At 33.6% G+C, this 27,966-nt stretch overlaps 1 protein-coding gene across 1 annotated transcript in view; it reads right to left on the bottom strand.

The window, feature by feature from the left end:
• The window catches only part of Klhl1 (kelch like family member 1), a 251,010-nt gene that overhangs the window by 3,774 nt on the left and 219,270 nt on the right, over window positions 1-27,966 (bottom strand). The window contains exons 8-10 of the mRNA XM_042685460.1: window positions 26,459-26,621; window positions 14,355-14,567; window positions 4,829-5,000 (exon numbers count right to left, since the gene is read on the bottom strand). Of these exons, the coding sequence (XP_042541394.1) occupies window positions 4,829-5,000; window positions 14,355-14,567; window positions 26,459-26,621 (548 nt within the window). The remainder of the gene's footprint in view (window positions 1-4,828; window positions 5,001-14,354; window positions 14,568-26,458; window positions 26,622-27,966) is intronic.

The following is a 27,966-nucleotide window of genomic DNA, read 5'->3' as shown; positions in this document are numbered from 1 at the left end:
ACTCCATTTGTTAGGAAATGGAAAGATTTGGAAAAAATTATGACACATTTTTTAAGAATATTAGGGTAGACTAGAAATTACATGAAATAATTTTGAACTGAAAAGAAATAAAAGAGCTTAGAACAAACTATTCTCAGGATCACACAAATTATCTCATAAATTAGGAAAAAATTATTGATTGTCTTTCTCAATGTGGATTTACATTAAAAATCTACTTGTGTGTGTGTGTGTGTGTGTGTGTGTGTGTGTGTGTGTGTGTGTGTGTGTGTGTTTGTGCATGCTGATCCTGAGACAGACTCATTGTCCTTAGCTCAAACTCAGGGCTGGATGCTGTCTCTGGAATTTTTTTTTTGTCGTCAAGTGCTCTAACACTTCAACCACAGATCCACAGCTGCACTTTTTTTTTCTCCCTTCCTTCCTTCCTTTCTTTCTTTCTCTTTCTTTCTTTCTTTCTTTCTTTCTTTCTTTCTTTCTTTCTTTCTTTCTTTCTTTCTTTCTTTCTTTCTTTCTTTCTTTCTTTCTTTCTTTCTTTCTCTTTCTTTCTTTTTCTTTTTGGTGGTAGTGCAGGTATAGCTCTCAAGGATCTTTCTGTCCAGGCTGGCTTCAAACAGTGATATCCAGAGCTCAGCCTCTTGAGTTTCATTTTATTATGTATGGGGAGGGGTAAGATTGGGAATTTTGAAAAGTATACTACACAAATGAAACCACTCTCTACTTGTTGCTCACAATGGAAACACAGAACACTTTTCCCACGCCTAAGACCTTTTCCTGGGACACATATATTTGACATTTACATCTTGATTGCTTATGTATTGTAATAATTATCCATTTCCAGGGGCCAGTGACTTAGGATATGCCAAATAGATTTTATCTACTAAAGGCTCAAGTGGTATTAAGTGACAGTAACGATGCAGCACATGGGTTCAATTGGTTTTGTGTGGATCTGCTGATGGTCATTTCAGACTATTAAAAATGGAAAGTAATGGAGATATGAAAAAAACACAAAGTAATTTGAGTCATAAAATTAGTGTTTATTGTGCTAATGTTGTTACAAAGTATTTTAAATACTACTTTGCTGTTTATAAGACATTGATTCCCAAAAAGGTATAAAATAACAATGTGGAAAATTGTCTTTGAGGAGGCTTTTACCAATTATTGTTCCATACGTTATTTTTATTTCAATTTTAGAGGTATGATAAATGTAATGGGCCTTTATTATAAATATGTAATGAAGATGTTACACTATATCATTTATATAATCATAAACTTCTTTTATTTTGTTTATTTGTACAATTGTACATCTAAAATACCCAGGATTGAATTGTGACTTTTTTAAAAAACAAACAAGCAGATATTAATCCATGTTTCCCTGTAGAAATAGTAAGGGAGATAGAAAGGTAAAACATGAAAATATATATAGTATAAAATTTTAGTGCAGCACTGAAATGTAGCCATTCCTTGCTTCTTTTATGTTCACTTTCTTTTGGATAAAATATTCTTTCACAACTGATATAAAATTTAGAAATGTCATAGAATTTAGCTCTGCTAATATTTCTTTCTCTTTATTTTTCTTGTAGTTTTTTTTTTAATTTAATTTAATTTTATTTGAGAACATACTGTACAGAGGGGTTACAATTACATGGGCAGGATAATGCATACATTTCTTACCAAGCATTGCAGCCTCCTCCTTTGTTTACCCTTCACCTCCCTTCCCAGCCTCCCCCCTCCCCCTCCACCCAATCATACCCCCTCCCCCCCCCCCACACCGACATTGTAAAGCTGGTTTTGACATGACATTTTGTACTTCTCATTGTTGCAACAACAGGTCCACCTGAATCCTTAAACGACTTGTTTGTCCCCGTCTCCTCCACAAGTTATACTGACATCAAATATAGTGAAAGCGGGGTTTACACTGTGGGGGAGGGACATACAAAGCAACAAAGAAATAATCTTATAAATGCGTTAGAAACACATGCATGAAAGAAACAAAAACATTAAAATACATATTTAAGGGTTCGTTTTCCTAACATCACATTATCTGACCTTTTCCGCTTGACTCATACCTATACTAGATATTGCAAATAAGGGAAACCATGGGACCTATGTTTCTTTGGGTTTGGCTTACTTCACTTAATATAATTTTTTCCAAGCCTTTCCATTTCCTAACAAATGGGGAAATGTCATCCTTTCTGATGGAGGCATAGAATTCCATTGTGTATATATACCACATTTTCTTGATCCATTCATCTACTGAGGGGCATCTGGGTTGGTTCCATATCTTAGCTATGGTAAATAATGCTGCAATAAACATAGTTGTGCTGGTAGCTTTAGTGCGGTCTTTTTTGTAAACATTAGGGTAAATGCCCAAAAGTGGGATTGCTGGGTCATAGGGGAGTTCTATGTGAAGTCTTTTGAGGAACCTCCATACTGCTTTTCTTTTATCCTCAGGTCAAATGTTTCTAGTGAATTCAATCTGTTCAAATGAATCAAAAGTTCTATTTAAGGCAAAATATAATGTAAATAGTTCAGCACAGCTATTAACAAATTTAGTTTATATTTGGAAATTAAACGAAGAAACGTTGTTAAATACTTATCATTAAAGTTGACATACATCTACTGATGAGGTATATATATAAAATGAAATTCTATGCCTCCATCAGAAAGAATGACATTGTCTCATTTGTTAGGAAATGGAAAGACTTGGAAAAAATTACACTAAGTGAAATAAACCACGTCCAAAGAAACATAGGTCCCACGGTTTCCCTGATTTGCAATAGTTAGTATATGTCTGGGACAAGTAGAAAAAGTAAAAAGTTATGTACATATGACCAGATAAGATGAAGTTAAGCGAAATGAATCCAAAGATAGGGATGCAAGTGTTTTTTTTTTTTTTTTTTCTTGCTTGCTATTGCTTCTAAAGTATTTATAATGTACCATGTGATTTGTGTTGCTTTGTATGTTCCTCCCCCATGGTATAATCCCTGTTTTCACTATATTTGTGGTGGTATAATTTGGGAAGGGGAAGGGAAAAATAAAATGTTTAAATAGGGATACAGGTTGACCCATTGTAAAAATGAGATGTACAAGACACTATATTGAAAAGCAAACTTTACAATCTAGGCGGGGGGGGGGGGGGGGGGGGGGGGGGGGGGGGGGGGTGGGCGGGGGGGAGAAGAGGGAGTTTAATTGTGGAGGTGGGAGGGAAAGGATGGTAGGGGAAAAAACAAAGGAGGCAAGAACACTTGATAAGAAATGTACTCATTACCTTGTTCATGCAACTGTAATCCCTCTGTACAATATTTCCACAATAAAAAACTTATTTAAATGTGTTAGAAACAATCGTATGAAAGAAAAAAACATAAAAGTTGAATTAATCTATGAATATGTGTACATTTATAATGTTAACTATCTTTAAATTTATTTTAATCATTTTATATAGTCTTGAGCTTTTTGTCAAAACCTTAGTTACAATATAAACTTGATTACTAAAGTCAAGTCATTACATCTTCCATCATTCCATTCATATATTTATCCAGTAATGTCCTCCAATCAGTAAGGGTACATTCTTAGAAACTCTTTATGTATCTGAAAAGTATCTTGTTTTGTATTGTTTTCTGACTGAGAAGAGAAATAGTGGAAATTGTGGGAAATTTTGAAAATTAGGAAAAAAAAAGAGTTGAATAAAAAGATATAAATCAAGGAATTTATCTAATGGCAACTCAATCTAGGTTGCTACACAGCACTTTAAAGTAGTTTTTTTTTTTTTAATTTAATTTAATTTTATTTGTGAACATAAAGTACACTACCCTGCTTTCTGATTCCTCACTTCTTTACCCCAACACCAACACAAATCCTGCTACATTCTAGAGATCATCACAACTCTCTATGGCAGTGTGGACTCAAGAAAAAAAAAGTCATATGATTATCTCATGATAAGTCAATACATTCTTTCTGGGTAAAATAATTGTCAATAACTCAGCAAGTTATTTAGGAGAGGATATTTAGAACTTTTGGTTGATTATATTTTTTTAAAGGACTTGTATAAAATTATTTCATTTGGTTGGGTGCCGGTGGCACACACCTGTAATCCTAGCTACTCAGGAAGCTAAGATTTGAGGATGTGGTTCAAAGCCAGCCCAGGCAGGAAAGTCCGAGAGACTCTTATCTCCAATAAACCAGCAGAAAATTGGAAGTGGTGCTATGGTTCAAGTGGGTAGAGTGCTCTAAAGAGCTGAGGAACAGCAATCAGGCCGAGAGTTCAAACCCCACAACTGACAACAAAATATAATAAAAATAAAAAAATAATAATTTATGGATATGACGGTTACCACTTAAAGATTTTATCAATTCCCCTAAAAAAGGAACATTTCTTGGTACTAGGGAAAAGTGGATCAAATAAACACAGTCAAACAAAAAAAATAAAAGTTTGCCTATGATATGACAGTCTCCTATATGCCACTTTTCCTGAAACTAGCTATCCAAACTTTTGTGCTTCATATAAATAAGCACACTTCACTTTTTTTTTTACTTTGCATTTCGGGTGATGAAAATTTCATTCATCTTTGTTTCATGATGTTTAGTAATGAAGTAGAAATTCCATTGACGCATAAATACTTCTTTAAATATCATTTATTAAATTATTGCAAGCATAAAAAATACATAAAACACAATTTAATGATTGTTTCTCAAACTTGGAGATATAAGAAAAAATCAACCACAGGTTTTCATGTAATTTGACTAGATAAAACTTCATTTTTATTCATTTTGCACCAATACTAGTAAATAAAAATACTATACTTAAAAAAATCTATTTTGATGAAAATCTTACCTGTGTCCACTCATTTGTTTGTGGGTCGTAGGACTCCATAGTGTTAAGGTACGTCTGTCCATCATAGCCACCAACAGCATATAGCCTATCACCAAGGAGACAAACCCCTACAGCATCTCTGGGCATACTTAATGGAGCCACCATGGTCCATGTGTCTGTTTTGGGATCATATCTAAAATAGGACACAACATACTCTAATCACATTCATGCTTTACCTCCTAAATGGTACTCTTTAAAAATATCCCATGTAAAAAATGAACCTAAGCTTTATATAAAAGAAAATGTGTACAAAAATAACTTTTGAAAGTATAACATTTGGAAGAACATATGAAAAATAACATTTGGAAGAATACAGTATACAGTATGACAAAATTGAAGAAATTATGAGACAATATTGTACTGAAAAAGATATAATTTAGCTGATCACTGCTGGTTCATACCTACAACACATAGTATAAAGAAGGCTAGGATCAGGTGGACAGAATTTTGAGGCCAGCCAGGATCTATTGTTTAACAACAACAAATTAATTCATTTTTGGAAGCATCTAATTGTATATACACACAAATATGTATATCTGAGTACATATTTAAATACCTACATATATGTGTGTGTATATACATACAGTTATAGATATTGAAGGGTAAAATCATAGAGATTAAATCATTAATGATTATACTACACCTTTACTATTAACTTGCAGTTACTATTTCAGATACCAAATTTTTAAAAATGATATTAAGAAAGCAAAACAGAAACTATAAATTACAATAAAAATGTGAAGTATCTGGGTGCTGGTGGCTCACTCCTGTAATCCTAGCTAATTAGGAGGCTGAGATCTGAAGATCACAGTTCAAAGCCAACCCGGACAGGAAAGTCCGTGAGACTCCTCTCCAATAAACCACTAGAAAACCAGAAGTGGCGCTATGGCTCAAGCAGTAGGTGGCGCTATGGCTCAAGCAGTAGAGTGCTTGCTTTGAGCTGAAGAACGCAGGGACAGCACCCAAACCCAGAGTTTAAGCCCTATGACCAAGAAAAAAATAAAAAATAAAAAATAAAAAATACATTAAAAAACATGAAATGTTTTCTTTCAAACGCAGTGAACTGCACTTTAGTTTGTTTTCCTAACACAATTCTATTTTAGCAGTTAAAATTTTCAACCAAGAGCCATTAAAATCAAGGAAAAAGGAAAAAAAATTATCCTTGCAGCTAACAGTTGAAAAACTCTTCAGTTCAAAAAACTTGAAAATAATTAGACATTACATATCTGAAATATATTCATATACATACATATATATATATATATATGTATGATATATATGTATGTATGTATATAGTATTAACCAAGACATTACTGGCATTTTTTCACCATGATTTGAAGGCTTTTCTCTGTTAGGATAACATGTAGAAAATAAGTTACTGGGTTAGTTCCTCTGAATGACCATGAAGTGTACAGAATGTTCAGTCCATTCATGTCATTTTTCATGACAATACTGAACTTTGAACTCAGAGCCTTAAGTTGCTCTACTAATCTAATCACATCCTCAGTTTTTTTCCTTGACATTATTTTTGATATAGTCTCATGTGTTTTTTTTGTTTGTTTGTTTTGTTTTTTGTTTTTGTTTTGTTTTTCCCAAACTATGCTTAACCTCAATCCCTACAGACTGGCCTCCCAAGTATCAAAAGATTTAATTTTACATTTTTGAGTTAATAAAGGCAAAATATCATAACAGAGAAAGGCACAAAATAAATGGCAGTGTGACTGTCAGAATCTTCATAAAGTTTTAAACCTTTTCCAAAGCCATTTGGGAGTGGATAGCAAGTTAATAAATGATAAATTAAAAAGAAATAAAAATAAAATAGAGCTTATAGAGCTTAAAAATAAATAAAAAGATACCATAAGATTCAAACAATACCATGCAGACTATGGAAATTTTAACAAATAAAGGACTGAATTTTTCAGTGTGTGAAAGACAACAGATAAAAAATAAAACAATAATGATTACATAATGGTTGTAAATCATATGTGTGTTATAAACATGAAATACATTAAAAAACCATTTGGGAAAACACTTAACAAGCCCTACCTTTTGGTAGGTTTGTAAGTGTTCATCTACATTATGAAATACAGTTTATATTTTATAGTTCAAACACTATCTAAAAGTACTTTTCTAATGTGAGTTTATTTCAAAATTCCAAGTCTTTGAATTAAATGCACCTATTTCCAATGGTAGGTGATATTGCAAACAAATAATAATGCATGTATATCCAGCATATGGTATTTGTATTTATGTTTTATCAATAAAATCAAACTAAATAATCCCCAAACTTGTGTTCCTCAAGTCATTACATATGGGTCTTGTTTGACAAATCCAGGAATTGAGCACAAATTTTAGATTAACCCAGTAGCCATTTTCCTTCTCCTTGCACCAATGACCAATGACTCTGAGCAGCTTCTTTTCTTTGGATATTCAAGTATACAGATTAATTTCTTAGTTTGGGAAGTAATAAAGTTATATTCAAAAGGAAGTAAATGCATTTTATTTATTTGTTTATTAACTTATTAACAAATCTGAAAATATACAACCATTTCCAATAATGATTTCTGTCATTGTCATTGTTGTATTTTTTGACAGAATTTATAAGCATTAATTTTTGTCTCTTGTTATCAGTTTGTTAGAAATAAAAGAAATACATGAAATACATGAATAACATATTGGTACCAGACTGCCTACCTTTCCTACATCTCACTGTGGCCTTCTGAGTCAGAGTGTGTGTGAACTCTGTATCAGAAACTCTATTAAGTTTGGAGCCTTCAGGCAAGAAGCAGCAGTATATAGCAACTAAAATTGGCTGTAAAATGAAAACTCACTGAAGGCATGTGAGAGCCATGGAAGAAAACTCAGTTTCTCTTTGAAAATCGCCACTACATTTCTTGAAGGACCATTCATTTTCTTTGAAATTCCATTGTCACTTCTGTATTTTAAGGATAAAATATGACCTTAAATTATGTAATTAATTTTAAATATAAAATCATTACTTTGGAAACATTTGGAATTGAGAAACAAGGACAGAGACAGAAGACAGAGAGATAACAGAGACATCCAATAACACAGAGAAAGAGAGAGACAGAGAGCTGTATATCAGAACCAGTGAAGTGACATCCTGAAAGGATATTGAAGAACTCAGGCAATGGGAACTCAGTAACTTCCTGAAACTGAACAAAAAGGCAGTGCCCTAAGAAGCAAAATAATTTGAGTGACAGAAAAACCAGCTTTAATCTGAAAACATTCCAGACATAGTTCCTTTTTTAAGGCTCAGATTCATTCACGATACATAAAATATTTTTTGAATATATCATCTAAAACAGGAGGGTATGCAAAGGTATATTCTCCATTTGATCTATGAAATTCTTGTCACTTACAAGAATATATGAGATGGCATGATTTCATGTGACTATATGTTTCAACCCTATGACTCTTAAAAACATAGCATATTTAAAACTATCCACAATGTTTTTTCTTTTAGGTTATTGTGTTATGTGATTAATGTTTATTATTAAATGTATTTTTATTATCAGATATTAATTTTACAAATAAGGGATTTCATTATAAAGTTGTTTAACATATCTAAAATATACTTTTGTATTTTTTATACCTATCAGCATTCTTCTTATTTTTCCATTATAATTATGAGTGAAATTTATAATGGATCAAAAGGACTGAGATGAAGAAATTAGATTTATTTGTCCCTTCCCAATATTTCATATTCATTATTTTCTACAGAAATATTTTAAAAGTTTATTTGATGTCACCATTTTCTATGAAGATGGTATCTGGATTGATGCTACTTGATATGGAACTTTAGTACATTTGAGCCAAAAATAAGACTAGCCTGTTATTTTAATTTATTTTAGACTCTTAGCCATAATTGTAATTAATCTCATAGACTTTATTTCTACAAATTATATTTTCACTCCAGTTATATTAATTATGTCTATTCTGCAAGATTAAGGAAATAATGGAATGAATTATTGAGAAAGAAAATTGAATGACTCTTTGACAGAACTCACAGAAAATATGAACATACTGAGCAGCTCCTGGTTAAATTTTTTTAAAAAACTGTTGATGAAGGTAATATGGAGGCTAGTGAGCAGATCTGAATATTAAAACTAACTTTAGAATTACCTCCTCACTTCAGTGTAGGAAATATAGGTTATTTTTTGTAGCCACTTGCACAACTAATATGTGACAGGGAAGTCTATAAAAACTTGATGTTAGGGTTGATATCCTTCCACTGACACAATACATGACAGGCTTTCCGTTTCCATGTACATCGGTCTTTCCTCCAAATTGTTCTTCTTCCTCAAAATATAAGGATAAGTTGCTATATGGTACAATTCTGGGCAACATTTTCAAGGACAGCAACCTGCTCTTCCTCCTTTTGTCTCTAGCTTTTCACCTCAAAACTTGTCCTTCAATCATATGTCACTGAGAGAACATGCAATTCACATATAGATGAGAGCTCCTAGGTACTTTGATTGCTATAGAATTCCCATCATTTTACAAATTTCTATCATCAACTCATACACAATTCATTAGCAAGCAGATTGTGAAAATTAAACTAATAGTAAAATCTCAACAAACTAGCTAGCCTTTTCCTGTTATATTCATACATCTAGTTCCAACAATGAGATCTTAAGAATAAACAGAAAAGAAAAAAGAAAAAAAAAGAAATACAAAGAAAAATGTGAATTGAAATGTTAAAATGTTGAAGTTCTCTATATAACCCAAACAAAGTAATTATTTTTTAAGAATATTTAAATTTCCATATATATATTTTTTGGGGGGGGGGTCTGGTCGTGGGGCCTGAATTTAGGGCCTGGGCGCTGTCCCTCAGCTCTTCAGCTCAAGGCTAGTGCTCTACCACTTGAGCCAAAACACCACTTCCAGCTTTTTTTTCTTTTTGCTTATGTGGTGCTGAGGGGTTGAACCCAGGGCCTCAGGCACATAAGGCAAGCCACCTTCCCAGCCCAGATTTCCATATTTTTAAAATAACAATACACCAATATGCTTCATAAAGAATAATTTAAATACCAATACTTTAAGTAATTGGTTTTCTCTCTTTTGAAATGAAATTAAGAATTAAAAGTAATGACAGAATAAAAAGATTCTATTCTTGTGTCTATTTTAATGTTTATAATAATCAACATTTATGTTTTCAACTAAATGTATAGTTTATCTCCCTATGTCTGCCACCAAATCTAAACTTTCATTAATTAATTTTGGTCAAATCACTAACCATAAGAAAGCTATTGAGCTGATGGAAATATATAAAACCTCTTCGCTTTTAATGGCTTTTTCTAATCCAGACTTTGGGATATATATATACATATATATATGTAAATGTACATATACATATACATATATATATATATATTTATTGTTCTTGTTTTGTTTTGTTTTGTTTGTGAGTCTTGAACTCTGGGCCTGGGTGCTGTCCCTCAGCTCTTCAGCTCAAGGTGAGCACTCTACCACTTGAGCCACAGTGCCACTTCTGGTTTTCTGGAGAAAAGAGTCTCATGGACTTTTCCTGCCTGGGCTGGCTTTGAACCGCAATCCTCAGATCTCAGCCTCCTGAGTAGCTAGGATTACAGGTGTGAGCCACTAGTGCTCCACAAACAACTTTTGCTTTTTGTCTAAGCATGTATCAATACATTTAAAGATTTTAATATATTTAATACTGATTTTAATAGCCTTTGTGTATGATATAAAGGTGCATTTTTATATATTTTTAAAATTTATTTTTTAATCGAAAAGGTGATATATTGGGTGATTACAGTTTAAAGCTGCATTTTTAATGAATACTTGGAAATCTGTTTCATTTTTAGGCATCTTCTACATCAAATTTGTTTATTTAATAAATGCCTAAAATACTCAGGAATCTTTGACATTCAGCCAATAATGATGAAAATAAGCAATCACATGCAAATTCTAAATATACAAAATAAAATTCTACTGACTATACTCCTTCCAACATCCATCTATTGTCCATTATAATATTTTTCCACCACTTTTATTTGTATACTTATTTTACAATCTACTCATTTATCCCATAACAACTTAAAGATACTATGTATTGAAGAAAATTTTAGTTCAGTATTCCTTTGTTGCTCACTCATCAATAAATGGTGATTGTCTGCTCTGTGTCAGCAATCATGCCAAAGGCAGGAATAATGAGGTAGAGTTGTAATATTGGCCAATGCCAATACAGAGAATCAAGTTTAGTAGGAAAAACTGACATATAAATCTTTGACCTCATATTAATATTATTATTTGGCACAGATCAGACAGACCAAATCTGTTTCAGGAAAAGCTATTTCTGGTACATGTAAAGTGATTAGATCTGGGAGAATAGAAGTTGAGTTGACAGAGTCTGATCTGATCAATTACTATTATCTTGATCTTCTCTCACCAGCCTTGAGATGCAGATATTGAGATTAAAAATGGTCCTGATTAGCTTGGCTTGGTGGGGGTACATTTGCTATCTCAGCTACTGAAGATGCTGGGGGAAATTGCAAAGGATGTCATTCAAGACACATTCAAAAAAAAAAAAAAAAAACAAGCAAAAACATTTAGAATGCTTGCCTGGCAATAAGGGGTAGACCCTGGATTCAATCCAGTACTATCTCACCAACGATTCCCACCTCCCCAACATCACAGATATACACAAACATTAAAAGGATGGTTCATCTAATTATTCAGCAATGATACTGATAGTTTTGTGCATATATTCTGATTCATTGTTTGGATTCCAGTCTTGTTTGTAACATTTCAACAGTAAATTTTTGTAATATGTTACCTTGCAAGTTCTATACAGCACAGTGCAAAATATAACAAAACACATTGCAAAAATCAACTGATGAATGCATATTCTTTGTCTTATGGATCATATTTAATGGCATATAATCACTTGGAACTTACTGTAAATTTTTGACCCAGAGTTTTGTCAGCCCTCATGCTCATGTCAGACTAACATTTGGTCAAACATAACTTTTCATCTGCTCTTTTCTGGACTTTGTTCTCCCTAAGCCCTGGCTTTCTAATCTACTCTGACTTGTGGTGCCAGTGTTCTTTGTGCTCAAGGCAATTTGACACTTAAGAAAACGGTAAGTATTATATAACTGTGCTTAATACCATCATTATGCAATACATTTGCACTTCAAAAAGATATTATGACTTCTTGAAATTCGATGCATCTTTCTATCGACAAAACATAGTCCTTCACACTATCTGTGCTATTTCTAATGACTTTTACCTAAGATCGATACTTAAAACATGATTCGCATTATAGATGCAAAGTAGGTTTAAGAAGCACCATTATTTTTTCCAGACTTGTTGATAATTTACAAATGAAAAAAATCAAGCCACAGGATGCTATATAACATTAAAAGTTGTTAATATGATATTTAGTATGAATTCAGATAAGAATCATAATAATGTGTGCTTCCCCATTACTGAGACTGCATATCCAGTGAATTCCTTCAACTTGAAATAGCTGGGCTTATTTAAATTCTGCATCACAAATGTATTCCTAGAGTGAATTATTTATGTCTGTGCTCCCAAACATTTTCAGCACATTACAAAGTAAAGTTAGATGAAAAATCATTTCATTAGTACCATTTATATAAGCCATTCAAGGTAAAATTGTTGCCACATTATATATTTCAATGCTCTATTTTGCCTAAGAATTTAGTAAAGGAAAATAACAAGGAGAGATGTGACTATTGATTGTTTTACAACAAATGATTTCATGCTTGTTTGTATAAATGCATAAATCCATTGATTTGAACTCTGTGCACCTCCTCATTCTGAGATTTCAAATTCAGAGTCTGAGATTAACAAATGTTTAATTGAAAAATTGGTTCTTTAATGCCCTTCTGTATGTTTCCTTGGTCATAAATCTACAATCAGCTTCACATGATAGCAAAATTGTTATACATAGTTCATATATTGTTCAAAAAGTAGCATGGATTTAAATGGAGGATGTTTATCAGAAGCTATCTTTTGTTAATGATCTTAGTAAAATGAACAAATGTTTTAGAAAAAATATGGTATACAGGAGAAAAGAATTATTTTCTCCCATTAACTGTATTACTTGGAAGAAGGAGTAGAAAGGATGCTATCTGCTAACATCCCAAGAAAAACTGTGAGGTCTTGTATTTCTTCCAGGTGAAGGTGGGATACAGTGGTCCTGTTTTCAGACATGTTTTCTGTGATCATCTGACTGGTTTGTCTTTGAAGTCTGAACCAAAGATGCTTATCTAATATGTAGGTAGGGTCTTTAAGAAAAAGTGAACAAAGCTGGCCTTTTCCTTTTAGTATGCAGACTCATAGTACTCAGTGTTGCTGTCTTTATGTCAGTCATGGGAGCAAATGATAGCACCATAGACATAGAGCATGAGTAAGAAAGAAGCAGCATGGTACTATGCCACTGAGATATTAAAGATGTAGAATTGCGCAGGGATAAAACATTTGAACTGAAAATTCTATTGTCATTTATAAATAAATCAATGTATGTTCTTACACAATAGGGATGCATTACAAGTCTTCTTAAAAATTGCAGAATGCTATGAAACACTGGCACATATTACCAAATGGTGTATAGTTCGTTAAAAAATGAAGCTATAACCAAGACAGTGTCTACATTGTTAGATTATGCTTGCAGCCAAAGGAGCGTCTTGCTCGTATCAATCTGTGCCTGCTCTATTCTTAGAATGATTTGATATATAAACTGTATTTGTCCACATGTCAGAAGTATTATATATGTATATAATTCTAAGCAGATGTGTTAGTATACACCTAGAATTTCAGCTACTTGAGACACAGAGGGAAAAGGCTAACCTTTTGAGGGCAACCCTGAATTTTGGTGAAACTTCATTTAAAAAATAAATGTAAAATATGTTTGGTTCCAGAAGTATAGCTCTTCCATGAGGAATGTATTCCTGGATTTAACATTAAATCCCTACTAGCTCAATATATATATATATATATATATATATATATATATATATATATATATATATACATATATATATATATATGTGTGTGTGTGTGTGTGTGTATGTGTGTGTGTGTATATATATATGTATATATGTATATATACACACATACACATATTACATATAATATATATAAATTCCATGTCTTTAAAATGTATATATCATAAGATAAAGAAGTTTATAATTCAATTTGAGAGTTTGAACTGTTAGTAAACAGGATAAATATAACAAATCAAACAGAAAAAAATAATATGAACAGATAGTACTGCCTAGTTTTTTAACCAAACTTTTCAAATTAACTCAAGGAAAAAAATAAGACTATTTAAGAAGCATGTATAAAGAATTGCAACTCCAGGAGTTGAGTTTATTTTTCCCTAATTCAGTGTATGTAGTTTATAATCACTTATTTTAGGCTCCATCTTAATTTCACTAGCAATCACACTAGAACAATACCTTGGTGCTCTTACCTTTCTACATAATCTAGCAGCCTGGAGCAGTGATTTGAAGCAGGGGCATCATGACCACCTACTGCATAAAGAAACCCGTCACACGTGGCTACCCCTACACCACCTCTCCTCTTGCACATCGGTGCACACATGTTCCACTTATTTGTATGAGGATCATAGTACTCCATTGAACTCAAGCAGGAGCTTCCATCGCGACCCCCAACTGAGTACAACCTAAAATTACAAAAGAAAAACATGATTAAAGGTCAGAAATGGAATGACAAAATGTTGGCAAGTTCCTTTAAGAAGAAATTTTACATTTTGTGTTAGAAATATATGACTCCAACTAAAGGTTTTGTAACAGATAACCTATAAAGGAAAACATAGGCCTGGAATTCTGATTACTCTGTGATGTAAAGCATTAGATAATGTGAGTATAATTTCCTAACCATAATTATTTGAGAAGCTTAATTTTTTTTCTTTTCTTCTCTTTGTAAATTTAGCATAAATTAATTTTATAAGATGTTTTATTGTAGCATTTCCATACATTTATAAAATATGTTGCAATCAAACTCACCCTTTCTATTATGCTCTCTTGTCAAGCTTCTTAAAACCATTGATCAATTTGCATACATGCAAATAAGCTAATTGGACCACAATCATCTTCATTTGTTTTTGTTAGTTTTTTCTGGATCTCACTGGTTCAATCTCTCCCAAGAGACACTGTTTTACTTTCCTATCTTTTGTTCTTGTAAGTGTGCATCAATTAAATAATGAGTGTTAGTATATTAATATTCATAAATATTAAAGAAGTTCTATTAAAATACACATTATTGTAAAAGAAAAATGACCATAAACAGAAGAAAAAGGATTGTTCTACTTTTGGAGGCACAATAGATTTGGGAGCGTGTAAATCATGTGTTCCATCACTACCGTTTAGGACATGCATATTGACATAACAACCATCTGTCTTATTACTTATACCATTGATAAGAAAGCTTTTACATGAAAATCAAGTATAATGGTGTCTGTTTGATCAAATATTTCTGAAAAGTACAAAATATTTTTAATTTGATATCATTATCTTGATAATCAGAAATATTCCAGAATTCAGGAAAATAATTTTATATTATCACTGGTGCTTAAAATACATAAATATAAAAAGTGTTACCCTACTTAGCATAATATTTTTTCATTTGATGACATCATGATGTCATCCACAGGAAAACACTCACTGTTGCACACATTTATGCACTTTTTCACTTTTAAATTTGCCACATATTTTTAAATACTAAAAACAGAGGATTTATGGTTATAGAAGTAAAGCAGAGTATATTTCCTTTTGGACAATTTCAGCCCATTCCTTGTTCTCTCCCAGTGTTTTTCCTCCCATCTCACCCATAAGTTGTGTAGTTCATTTTCAACCAAGTGTCCAGTGAGTACCATTGCTCATTTGTTTACCCCTTGTTCATTCATTTCTGTGCTTCTTCTTAACCTCCCAATGATATATAGATAAATAAGACAAAAAGAAAAGGAAACAAAAATAGCAAAAACTGAAAAAAAAATCTTGTGTTCATTGCTTGAAATATGTTTTGATAAATATTGTCAAACTATTACCAATTAGATATTACCAGCAATACATCACACAAAAGTTTAATATACAAAATATACAAAAAGCTGAAGAAACTAATCCCTTTCAAAGCTAGTAAGCCAATCACCAAATGGGCAAAGGAACTAATGAGAAATAGAAGAAGGAGTGAGAGTAAAGAAAGAAATATGAGGACATGCTCATCATCTCTGGCCAGAAAGCAAACGCAAATTGAAACAACTCACCCCAGTTAGATTGGCCAGAAAGCAAACGCAAATTGAAACAACACTCACCCCAGTTAGATTGGCTAATATTGTGAATTTGACCAACAAAAGTTGATAGGAATGTGGGGCAAAAGGAATCCTATTGCATTGTTGGTGGGATGTGAACTAGTATAATCACTATGTACAGTAGTTCTTCAAAAAACTAAAGTTAGACCTTCCCAGCCATACCACTCCTGGGCATCTACCCAGAACATCACAAGCCAGGATATCATAAAGACACTGGCCCATCCATGTTCATTGCAACGCTATTCACAATAGCCAAGTTATGGAAACCGTCCAGATGTCCTACAATAGACAAGTGGGTCAATAAAAATGTGGTATCTATACACAGTGGCATTTTACACCACCACTAGAAACAATAATATGTTATTTGCAGGGAAATGGAAGAACTTAGAGCAAATAGTTTTAAGTGAGGTAAGTCAAACTCAGAGAAACAAATGGCACATGTTTTTATTCATATGCAGAAGCTAGATCTGTAATACACTGGGACACTGGGACATAATAAATTATACATGTCTCCAGGAAATCCCACAGAGTGAGACCCAAGGAGGTCAGAATTCTTAGAACAGAAGGCAAAAGGCCTATGTGCATCTGCTCAAACAAAAAATATAAAGGTTTACTTAGTGCTGCTGACACATTCTTGTAATTTCACCTATCCAGGAGACTGAGAGGTGAGAATCTTGGTTTAAAGCCAACCCAGGAAGGAAAATCCATAAAAGTCTTCTCTCCAATTAACCACAAGAAAGCTGGAAGTGCAACAGTGGTTACTAGCCTTCAGCAAAAACACAGAGGAACAGTGCCAAGCCCTGAGTTCAAGACCCATGACCAGCACACACACACACACACACACACACACACACACACACACACACACACACACACACACACACATCCTAAGTTTTGTAATTCTATCTATAGATATGGAAACATGCATACAAAATAATCACATATATACAATTGTGGGAAGTCCTAAGTGCTCGAGGAAGGTATGAAAGGTATGGGTATCATATAAAAAATTAACCGAGTAAGGTCTTCCTGAGAAAATGATGTTTGCACAACAACTAGAAAATGGTGGTGGCGATGATAAAATGAGCACAAGTATATCTGAAGGAAAAAAATTCAAAGATGTACAAACTTTACAGTGTCAGGAGCTATAAGAATCTGCTAGAGCAATGATATGAGGCTGATGTGACCTTTATGTGAAAAATAGTGTGATTCTAGATGAATGGCAGATTAAGTAAGGAATTGTATACATTTAAACTAAATGAACAAAAGTCAACAGAGCAAAGACATAAGAGACTTTCATTATTTAGGGACATCCTATTTGTGGAATTTTTCATATTTTATGGCTATTATCCCCACGATATTGAAAAGCTTTGCTGTCCTTTTTCAGTTTCAAGATAAAAGCATAGAAAGAAAGTAAATATATAAAAATATTTAATACTTTGATTTACTCAAGATCCAATGCCCTTGAATAATAGAATATAGTTAAACAATTTAAAATCCTGGGCATATTGTTTTCAAAAGTTGTCTGTGATTCTCATGAAGTATGCTATGATCAAATGCTTCTGATTGCCCAAGTGCTCCCTTCCTGAAGCTCATGTCTCCACTTGATTACTCACTAGTTTGTCTGCTGGTTCTCAATCCTACAATATGTTGAAATTACCCAAGGAGCCTTTTTAAAACACAAATATTGGACAATTTAGCTTGCAAAATTACCCAGAATGGAACTACTTATTCATTCAGATGTTGTTTTTTTTTTTTTTTTAAAAATCATCCTAAACACTTCAGGCAATCTAATCTCATTTATTTGCATGTGGTTTGAGTTGAAAATGTAACACAAGAGAATTATGCTATAATCTTGAAATAAAGCTAACTATATCTGTAGAAAGATTGTGATTGTCTTCATGTGAGACAACTCACACAGAAATAGTATTTTATACATAAAAATTATATCACATCATATATTATTTAAAAGAAGTGTTCATTCTTAAGTTGTTCTATTTTTTTCACATAACCTACATATAAATTCTATTATTTACATATCTGTACTAATTGCTGATAGTTGTCAATAAAGTAAATTCTTGTAGTAATATTTTTTTTATTTTTTTCAAATTGCTAAATGAAATGTAAAACATATATCAACATATTTGTAAAATGTAATGTTATTAAAAGTACATACACCATAGCCAAGTGTATATTGTACCTGGGTTGCAGAGATCGTTCAATGTATAAAATACATTAAAGTAACATATTTACTATATTTATTAAAAATGGCTAAAAAATCCACATAATTATCTAAGAAACAAATAATGTTAAGTATTCAAAATGTTTTTACAAAAGTTCTCAAACTAGAGATCTAAATAAGCTAATGATTAAATATTAATTAAGATATATATTAAACAAAATATATTCACCGGAAAGTAAATCTATTTATTACATAGAGGTAATGAGTAAGTTAGAAACTATATTAATCTTATATCTATCTAAAAAAATTCATCTACTGAAGGATATCTGACTTGGTTCCATATATTACCTATGGTAAATAATGCTGCAATAAACATAGTTGTGCTGGTAACGTTAGTATGGCCATGTTTGTGAGCATTTGGGTAAATGCCCAAAAATGGGATTGGGGATTGTTGGGTCATAGGGCAGCTCTATGTGGAGTCTTTTGAGGAACCTCTATTCTGCTTTCCAGAGTGGTTTAACAAGTTTACACTCCCACCAACAATCCAGTAGGGTGGCCTTTCTGGCCACATCCCTTCCAGCATCTGTTGTTAGATTTCTTGATCATAGCCATTCTAACTGGGGTGAGATGGAATCTCAATATTGTTTTGATTTGCATTTCTTTTGTGGCTAGAAAGGTTGATCATTTCTTCATGTGTCTATTGGCCATTTATATTTCCTCTTCAGAGAAGTTTCTCTTTAAGTGTGGTGTGTGTGTGTGTGTGTGTGTGTGTGTGTGTGTGAATTCAAAGCCTCCATCAGAAAAAATGACATCGCCCATTTGTTAGGAAATGGAAAGACTTGGAAAAAATGATATTAAGTAAAGTAAGCCAGGCCCAAAGAAACATAGGTCTCATGGTTTCCCTTATTTGTAATAACTAGTACATGACTAGGACAAGTAGAAAAGGTCAAAACCTATGTACATATGACCACATAAGATAATGTTAAGTGAAATGAACCCCAAGATTGGGACCCAAATATCTTTTATCTTTCTTGCTATTGTTTCTTACGTATTTATAATGTACCATGTGATTTTTGGTTACTTTGTAGGTTCCTCCCCCATTGTATAACCCCTATTTTCACTGTATTTGATGTTGGTGCCCTGCATCTTGTATATATACTTTTCTAATTCGGGGAGGGGAAAGGAAAAGACAAAATACTTAAATAAGGATACAGGTTGGCCCATTTTAACAAAGAGATCTACAAAACACTATGTTGAAAACGAACTTTACAACTTTGGGGTGGAGGGTCATTGTGGAGGTGTGAGAGAAGTGATGATGGGGGAAAACAAAGGAGGAGGCAACAATTCTCAATAGGAAATGTACTCATTACCTTTCTCATTTAATTGTAACCCCTCTATACAGCATTTTTACAATCAAAAAAATACAAAAAATAATGTGAAGGTCAGGTACTGATGGCTTATACTGTAATTTTAGCTACTCAGGAGGCTGAGATCAGATTTGCAATGGAAAGCCAGCCCAGGCAGAAAAGTCTGTGAGACTAAATGGGATTCATAAAATGCAGAGCTTCTGCACAGCAAAAGACATAGGTATCAAGATCAATAGAAAGCTCACAGGTTGGAAGAAGATTTTCACTAGCCATACAATGGACAAGGGTCTCATATCTAAAATATCTTTAGAACTCAAAAAATTAAATTCCCCAACAACAAATCCTCAAAGAAACAACCGCTCAATTAATAAGTGAGCTAAAAACTTACAAAGAAACTTCTCTGAAGAGGAAATAAGAATGGCCAATAGAAACATGAAGAAATGCTCAACTTCTCTAGTCATAAAAGAAATGCAAATCAAAACAACATTGAGTTTCTACCTCACCCTAGTTATAATGATTATAATCAAGAACTCTAATAACAACAGATGCTGGAGGGGATATGGCCAAAAAAGAACCCTTTTGCACTGTTGGTGGAAGTGTAAACTTGTTTAACCACTCTGGAAAGCAGTATGGAGGTTCCTGAAAAGACTCCACATAGAGTTCCCCTATAACCCAGCAATCTCACTTTTGGGCACTTACACAAATGTCACAAACAAGGCCATACTAAAACTACAGGCACAACTATATTTACTATAGTATTATTTACCATAGCTAAGATATGGAACCAACCCAGATGCCCCTCAGTAGATGAATAGATCAAGAAAATTATACACGCACACACATACACACACAATGACACTGCCCCATTTGTTAGAAAATGGAAAGACTTGGAAAAAATGATAATAAATGAAATAACCCAAGCCCCCAAAAACATAGGTCCCATGGTTTCCCTTATCTGCAATAACTAGTATATGTCTAGGACAAGCAGAAAAGGTCGAAAGCTATGCAAATATGACCATATAAGATGATGTTAAAACCGGGATCATGTGGCTCATGCCTGTAATCCTAGCTACTCAGGAGGCTGAGATCTTAGGATCACGGTTCAAAGCCATCCCCTGTAGGAAGGACTGTGAGACTCTTATCTCCAATAAACCACTCAGATAACCAGAAGTGGTGCTGTGGATCAAGTGGTAGAGTGCTCTCCTTGATCTGAAGAGCTGAGGGTCAGCACCTAGGCCCAGAGTTCAAGCCCCATGAAAAAAAAAAGATGATGCTAAGCGAAATGAACTCCAAGATAGAGACAGAAGAAATTTTTTCTTTGTTGCTATTGTTTTTAATGTACTTATACTGTGTGATTTTGTTTCTTTTGTATGTTCTTCCCCCATGGTATAACCCCTGTTTTCACTGTAGTTGACTCCAGTGCCCTATATCTTGTATATACATTTTTGTAATATGGGGAGGGGAAGAAAATAACAAAATGCTGAAATAAGGGTACAAATTGATCCATTGTAACAATGAGACATACTGAACTTTACAACTTGGGGGGAGGGAGAGGGAAGAGTTGGGGAGGTGGGGACGGAAGGTATGGTAGGGGAAAACAAAGAAGAGGGTAACAATGATTGATAGGAAATGTACTCATTACCTTACTCTTATAACTGTAACCTTTCTGTACAGTATCTTCACTTCTTTCTGTTTTATTTCTGTTCTTTCTGTCTTTTATGTAAGTCTATCTGTTTGGGGGATAGTAAGATGGGATACAGAAATGGTGGGATAAAGTATGAACTAATGGGGTAATGATACTCACTAAACACTATGTTGAAAATGTATAGGAGGAGGGTTCTGAGGAAAAATAATGGGGAAACACTAGGGAAGAGGTATTCATTTCCTGATTTATGTAACTTTAACCACTCTGCACATCATCTTTAGAATTAAAAAAATTAAATAAAAATTAATAAAGTTAGGCTTAATTGTACTGCTTACTCAATATAACTTCAGTACTGGACCAATCTGTATGTTTCAGCTAATATATTAGCATATATTTAAATTGAAATAAAATGTTCTTAAAAAGTTTTCAAATTATATTATCATATTAGTAACTACTATGACAAGATTGCATAGATTATGAATCTTCCTCTACTGGAACACAGTAACAGTGTTTATATAGTCAAGAAATGTATGAAATCTCTCAATAAAAATGAGATGACATTAGTAGTGAACTAATGCTTGATATATGTCAGCTGTTTTCTTATAAATTACATAATAAACGCTACATTATCAGTTGTTTATTTCATTTGGCATATGATTTATTCTTCTCATGTTGTTCATATTATGATATGTTCTACAAGTAAAAATTTAATAAGCTGGGCACTGGTGGCTCACGTCTGTAATCCTAGCTACTCAGGAGGCTGAGATCTGAGGATCACAATTCAAAGCCAGCCCAGGTAGGAAAGTCTGTGAGACTCTTATCTCCAATAAACTATTCAGAAAACTGGAAGTGGTGCTGTGGCTCAAGTGGTAGAGTGCTCGCCTTGAGCTGAAGAGCTGAGGGGTAGCACCCAAGCCCAGAGTTCAAGCCCCAAAATCGACCAAAAAAAATTAAACATTATAAAATTTCAATAACCTAATGTAGAATATCAACTATCACTCAGGAAAACTAATTGAATAGAAAAAAGACACACTTCCTTCTGTGAAAATAAAATTAGGATACAGGAATGTGAGCAAAGTGATAACAATGTACTTATAGGCTGCTTCATATGTCCGCAGACCTAAAAATTTAAGTCATATACTTTAAAAAATATTTTCAAAATATATACTTCACAATCATATTTTCTATCATTTACTTGTTAGTGATAATTAAAATTAGATGACTAAATACCAGAAAGTAAAAATAAATAACAATAATAATGATAGTCTCATTATTATTAAACCAACTAAGGAATAGAAACCATATACAATTAGAATACCTGCTACCATGTGCACAGAGAATTTCTCAGTATCTATCAAAGGCTTTTTTCTTCCCTCATAATCTGTCCACTCAGACGTTGCATTAACCAGCTGATTTTTTACTAAGATGATAAGATGTGGAGTATCTGAGGATCAGTGGAAATTCTGGCACTGGAAGTAAACACATGGACAGCATAGGAAGTAACCACTGGCAGTTTTGCAGCAGGAAAATGAATGTGACATTTCAAGTTAGAGTTGAAAGATAAGTAAAAAAATTGTGAGACCAATAAAGGAAAAAATAACAGAAAAGGCAATGTACACAGAGAAGTATTACGTGTAAAGACAAGAGTCACGGAAGGTCACAACAGCTGATGAATAAAAGGTGGCAAGTATGTCATTCTCATGGAAGATCTGACAGTGAAGGACAGGATGAAATTAGACTGAGAATGAAAAGGTTTAATATTAAGCGACAGAGTGAGATTCCCTACTCTTTGGTCTTTAAATTTTAATGTAAAGGTGATGTACAGAGGGGTTACAGTTACCTAAGTCAGGTAAGAGCACATTTCCTTTTGAACAGTGTCACCCACTCCCTTGTTTTTTCCCTGGTTTGTCCACGATCGTCTCTTCTCCCTCCCTGAAGTTGTGTAGTTTATTTCCAACATAGTGGTCAGTGAGTATCACTGTTGAATTGGTTCACTCTTTGTCCCACCATTTATATGTCCTTCTGAGTCAATGAAGAAGAAGATAATAAAATCTTTAGGAATCATTTGGATCAGAGTACAGGTTGTTACAAAAGCTAATCAGTATATATCTTACAGTAAGTTAGAAGTTCCATGAGACAAAAATAACTGCCTTAAGTGAACTTTCATGTAAGCGTGTTTTGAGTATGCCAGGATTCTCTTTATTATGTCTGCTATAAACAATACCAAAAAAAATAATAGGTCTGGAAACAACTTTTATCTTATAGTTGTAAGATATGGACATAGGGGTGTGTTATAGAGGCTTGCTGTGTTGAGACTCCCACTTTAATTCACATCATTTCTTGAGTATGTTTGTTTCATGTTACATAACATTGTCCCTGACTGTGGCAACAATTTAATCCATCACAAGGCAGAAATGCTGCCTTGTCAAGAGATGAAGACCCAATCTTCTGAGACTCTGAGAGTTGTCTTTGTTATTTACAATACTCTAATCAACAGGCGTTTCCTCTTCCCATTGCTTTACTGTGTCCCACAGGGACATCAAAGTACACAGGAACAAAAGGAAGTCCTGCACAGTGATTTGATTTTTTTCCCTCAATCTGAGGAATCTAGATTTTAAAAAATATTACAAGAAAAGCTTCTCAAACTTTGTCCGGAAGGAAACACTACTTCTATTTCATGTTCTTTAAAACATAAATGTGTATCTGTATTATCTCTATCTTCCAATGCTGTCTGGCTTTTATTTTTTAATATGTATGTATATATATTTATTGTAAAAATGTTGTACAGAGGGGTTACAGTTACATGAGTAAGGTCATGAGTACATTTCATAATGAGCATTGTTACCTCCTTCTTTGTTTTCCCCCTACCATCACTTTTCTCCCCACCTGTCCAAAACCTCCCACCCTTCCACCCTGAAATCATAAAGTTTGTTTTCAACATAGTGTCCTGTACATAATTGTCATCACAATGGGTCAGCCTGCATCCCCATTTAAGCATTCCGCAATATCCCCTCCCCTCCCCAAATTACAAAAATGTATATACAAGATGGAGAACACCAGCATCAAATCCAATGAAAACAGGGGTCATACCATGGGGGGAAGAACATACAAAAGAAACAAAAGAATCACATAGTACATTGTAAGTTAACACTAGCAAGAAAGAAAAGCCACTGTATCCCTCTCTTGGGGTACATTTTGCTTAACATTATCTCATGTGTTCATATGTACGTATCCTTTGACCTTCTCTGCTTGTCCTAGACATATACTTGTCATTGAAAACAAGAGACGCTATGGGACCTATGTTTCTTTGGGCCTGGCTTACTTCACTTAATATAATTTCTCCAAATCTTTCCATTTCTTAACAAATGAGGCAATGTCATTCTTTCTAATGGAGGCATAGAATTCCTATACAATCACAAACAAGGTCATATCAAAGCTGCCTGACTTTTAGTAACAGTGAAATGATGGTGTGAGTCAAGCATGCCAAGCTTCTTTCTTCAAAAATGCAAATTTATGTCAAACCTCCATGGAGAACTGTCCACCTCCTCTCTCTCCTAATGTTCCAAGGTGGAGTCCTAGATACCACAGTGAAAATAACCAGAGGAAGGAAACCAGGGGGAGAGAGCTCAGCTTGTTTTCTAAAACTCTGTTTTTCCTGTTGTCTTACTCACTTCTCCCAAACATTTGTCATAGGTTAGACATAAGACAATACCTAACCATTGAGATAGTAGAAAATATTGTTTTCCTTCTAGGTAGTCATTTCTTAACTGAAAAATGAGGTCTATTCTGTATAAAAAGGAGTAAATGAGTTAGGCACATTGCTTTAAAACTGGTCACAATTCTATCCCAATACTTATGACGTTGAAGCCTTCTGCTACTTTTCATTAGTTTTAATTGAGAAAACATTTTCAAAAAATAACATTTGGGATAACAGGTCAGAATGATACATTAGACAGAGATGTGATAATAAGAGGAAAATGCCTATTATCAGACATCCAAAAATATTTCTTTGGTGTCAGAGTGTGATGCTCATTGTATAAACACAGTTTGGAGTAGTGTGCAAGGGAGATCATTGAAAATAGGCTTGGCAGTAACAATTCTCAAAGTGGATGAATTTCAACCATGAATAACATCCAGTCATAGAAGGATAATGTGAATAGGATTTTAAACAAACAAAGAAAATTTAAAAGATTGCCTTAACTTAGATCTTGGCCTACTTGAGTCAGAACCAAAGAGCAATATGGGAAGTATAAAATGAAAAAAAAAAAGTAGACCAGGATATCACTCTGCGGGTATTAAAGATTACCACAGATTTGTAATTGGAAACTTCAGTCCTTATAGAAAACAGGCTTATCATTAACATCTGTACAAGGATTCTAAACATGGACCACAGGAGTAAATCCACAGGGAGAATGAAATGAAAGTTTTTGCAGTTGCCTGAGCAGAATAATTATGTCTCAACTTCTGATAAGGGTGAGAAAGAGTTCTATTATGCCATTTATAGATGATACGAAGCAATGTCTTGAAGTATTTGTATTTGTTTTTCTGATTTGGAGGGAAAGTGGCTGCTGTTGGTATTTAGTGCGTACAAACTCAGAGTACGGTTAAAAACTTGAAAATGCACTGGACAGTATCCTAGACCAACAAAGAATTATCTGGCCTAACTTACGGGTTAATACTGAGCCTTAGAGGTTCTGATTTTAAATGATAAAAGTGGAGGTACTTCACAAGTGTACAGACAGATATAGTCATGAAATGGAAACACCAAATATCCTTTAAAGTCTACTTTATCATTTTAACAGACAAGATGCAAATATTCTCATAAACACTTTGCTATCCATGAATCAGTAATCAGTGATAAGAATTTCCAGTATCTCTTTCACATGGAGAGAGCAAGGGCCTTTCTTTGCCAATTGTACATGAAGACTAATTTTAAAACATTAAAACTCTAAGAGCATTTTAAAAGATTCTACAAGAATTTTATCCAAGTAGTTTACCATTATGTGCGATGAGTTCACTCTTTAAGTCATCTACAAAAGGAAACTGTACTCACTTGCCATTCAATGCTGCTACACCAACTGTGCTCCGAGCAATAGCCATACTTGCTACAAAAGTCCACTGCTGACTCTGTGGGTCCCATCTCTCCACTGTGTTCAGATAGCTCCAGCCATCATGGCCTCCCACAGCGTAGATGGGTCCTTCCAGTACTGTGACACCTGAAACATTGCAGAAATGTCTGTTGCTTCTGAGCTTAAGAATATTGCATGATTCACTCAGATACCAAAATATGTATCTTGAGGGTAGGGATAAAAGAGGAAAACTAGTGGGGAGAAGGGTAGAAGGAATCACGTTGACCAAGATGCATTGTATGCGTAACCTGACATGTAAAATTGCAATTTGTGTACAACTACTTAATAATAAATTTTCCAAATATACTGTGAATAAGTCTCTTGGCATGTATATTTAATGTAATCACATGTAAATTAATATGAAAATACTGAGTGCTTTTCTTTCATAATGACACCTTAAAATCAAATTGACAATACATTGTCTGTGACTACATAAAGAAACTAATCTAAAATTCAGTGGGTTTATGCCCTGTGCCTCTACAGTTCAAAGCAAATTCTATGTTATAGTCTAGTATGGGTCCCCAAAGAGTTCATAAGAAAGGTATATATTGATTAGAAAATAATATGCCCATCATACTATTATGTGAAATCACTAAACACCAGCAAATTCAATCAATAAAATGCACAGTAAGTCTTCAGAGGGAATACACATAACTTCTGTTCACTGGTGTTCCAGAAATTTCATTTCTTCACAGAAAAACAATCTGAAAGCTAAAATGTTGCTCAATATATAAATAGTTTATTCATATTGATGGAAGGGACCTCATTTCCTATAGAGAAATTCTGATGAACATTCTCCAAAAGGAATATGAGTCAGAATAAACAAGACATTTAAATTAGAAATCCTTAAGAGAAAGTTTCATGTATAAAAATTAATAATGTATATCAGTATGAAATGTTGCTGATATCCCTAGACATGACTGTTTTTATATATTCCTTATGGAATTGAAATTTAAAATTTCAGATGTGGCCAAGTGCATTGGCTCACACTTTGATCCATAACTCAGCCAGGTAAAAATTCTGTGCAACCTCATCTTGACCAATGAAAATCTGGATACAAGGTTGTGCATTTGTCATCTCAACTCCATGAGATGTATACACTAAGGACCATTGTTCAGACCACTTGTTATAGAGAGGAGATCTGTCTGAAATATACCTAAAAAGGGCTGGAGGCATGGATCAATCAGCAGAATGCCTGACAGATAAAAAAGGCTTAGAGTCCAAACACAAGTATTACCATACATACACAAATAGGTATTCTGCATATATGTGCACACAGTGTATATATTTATATACACACACACACATATATATACACACATCTAGTGATCTTGTCAAATAATAACCTCCAACAAAATTTCATTGTTATACCAATCAAACAACCAATATAATTTGTTTTAGAAATGCACAGTAAAGCTAACATCTTAAAAAG

This window comes from Dipodomys spectabilis, unplaced genomic scaffold, assembly GCF_019054845.1.
Source record: "Dipodomys spectabilis isolate Male_0828 unplaced genomic scaffold, ASM1905484v1 ptg000095l, whole genome shotgun sequence".
Lineage (NCBI taxonomy): Eukaryota > Metazoa > Chordata > Mammalia > Rodentia > Heteromyidae > Dipodomys > Dipodomys spectabilis.
This window is presented reverse-complemented; position numbering and strand designations above follow the sequence as displayed.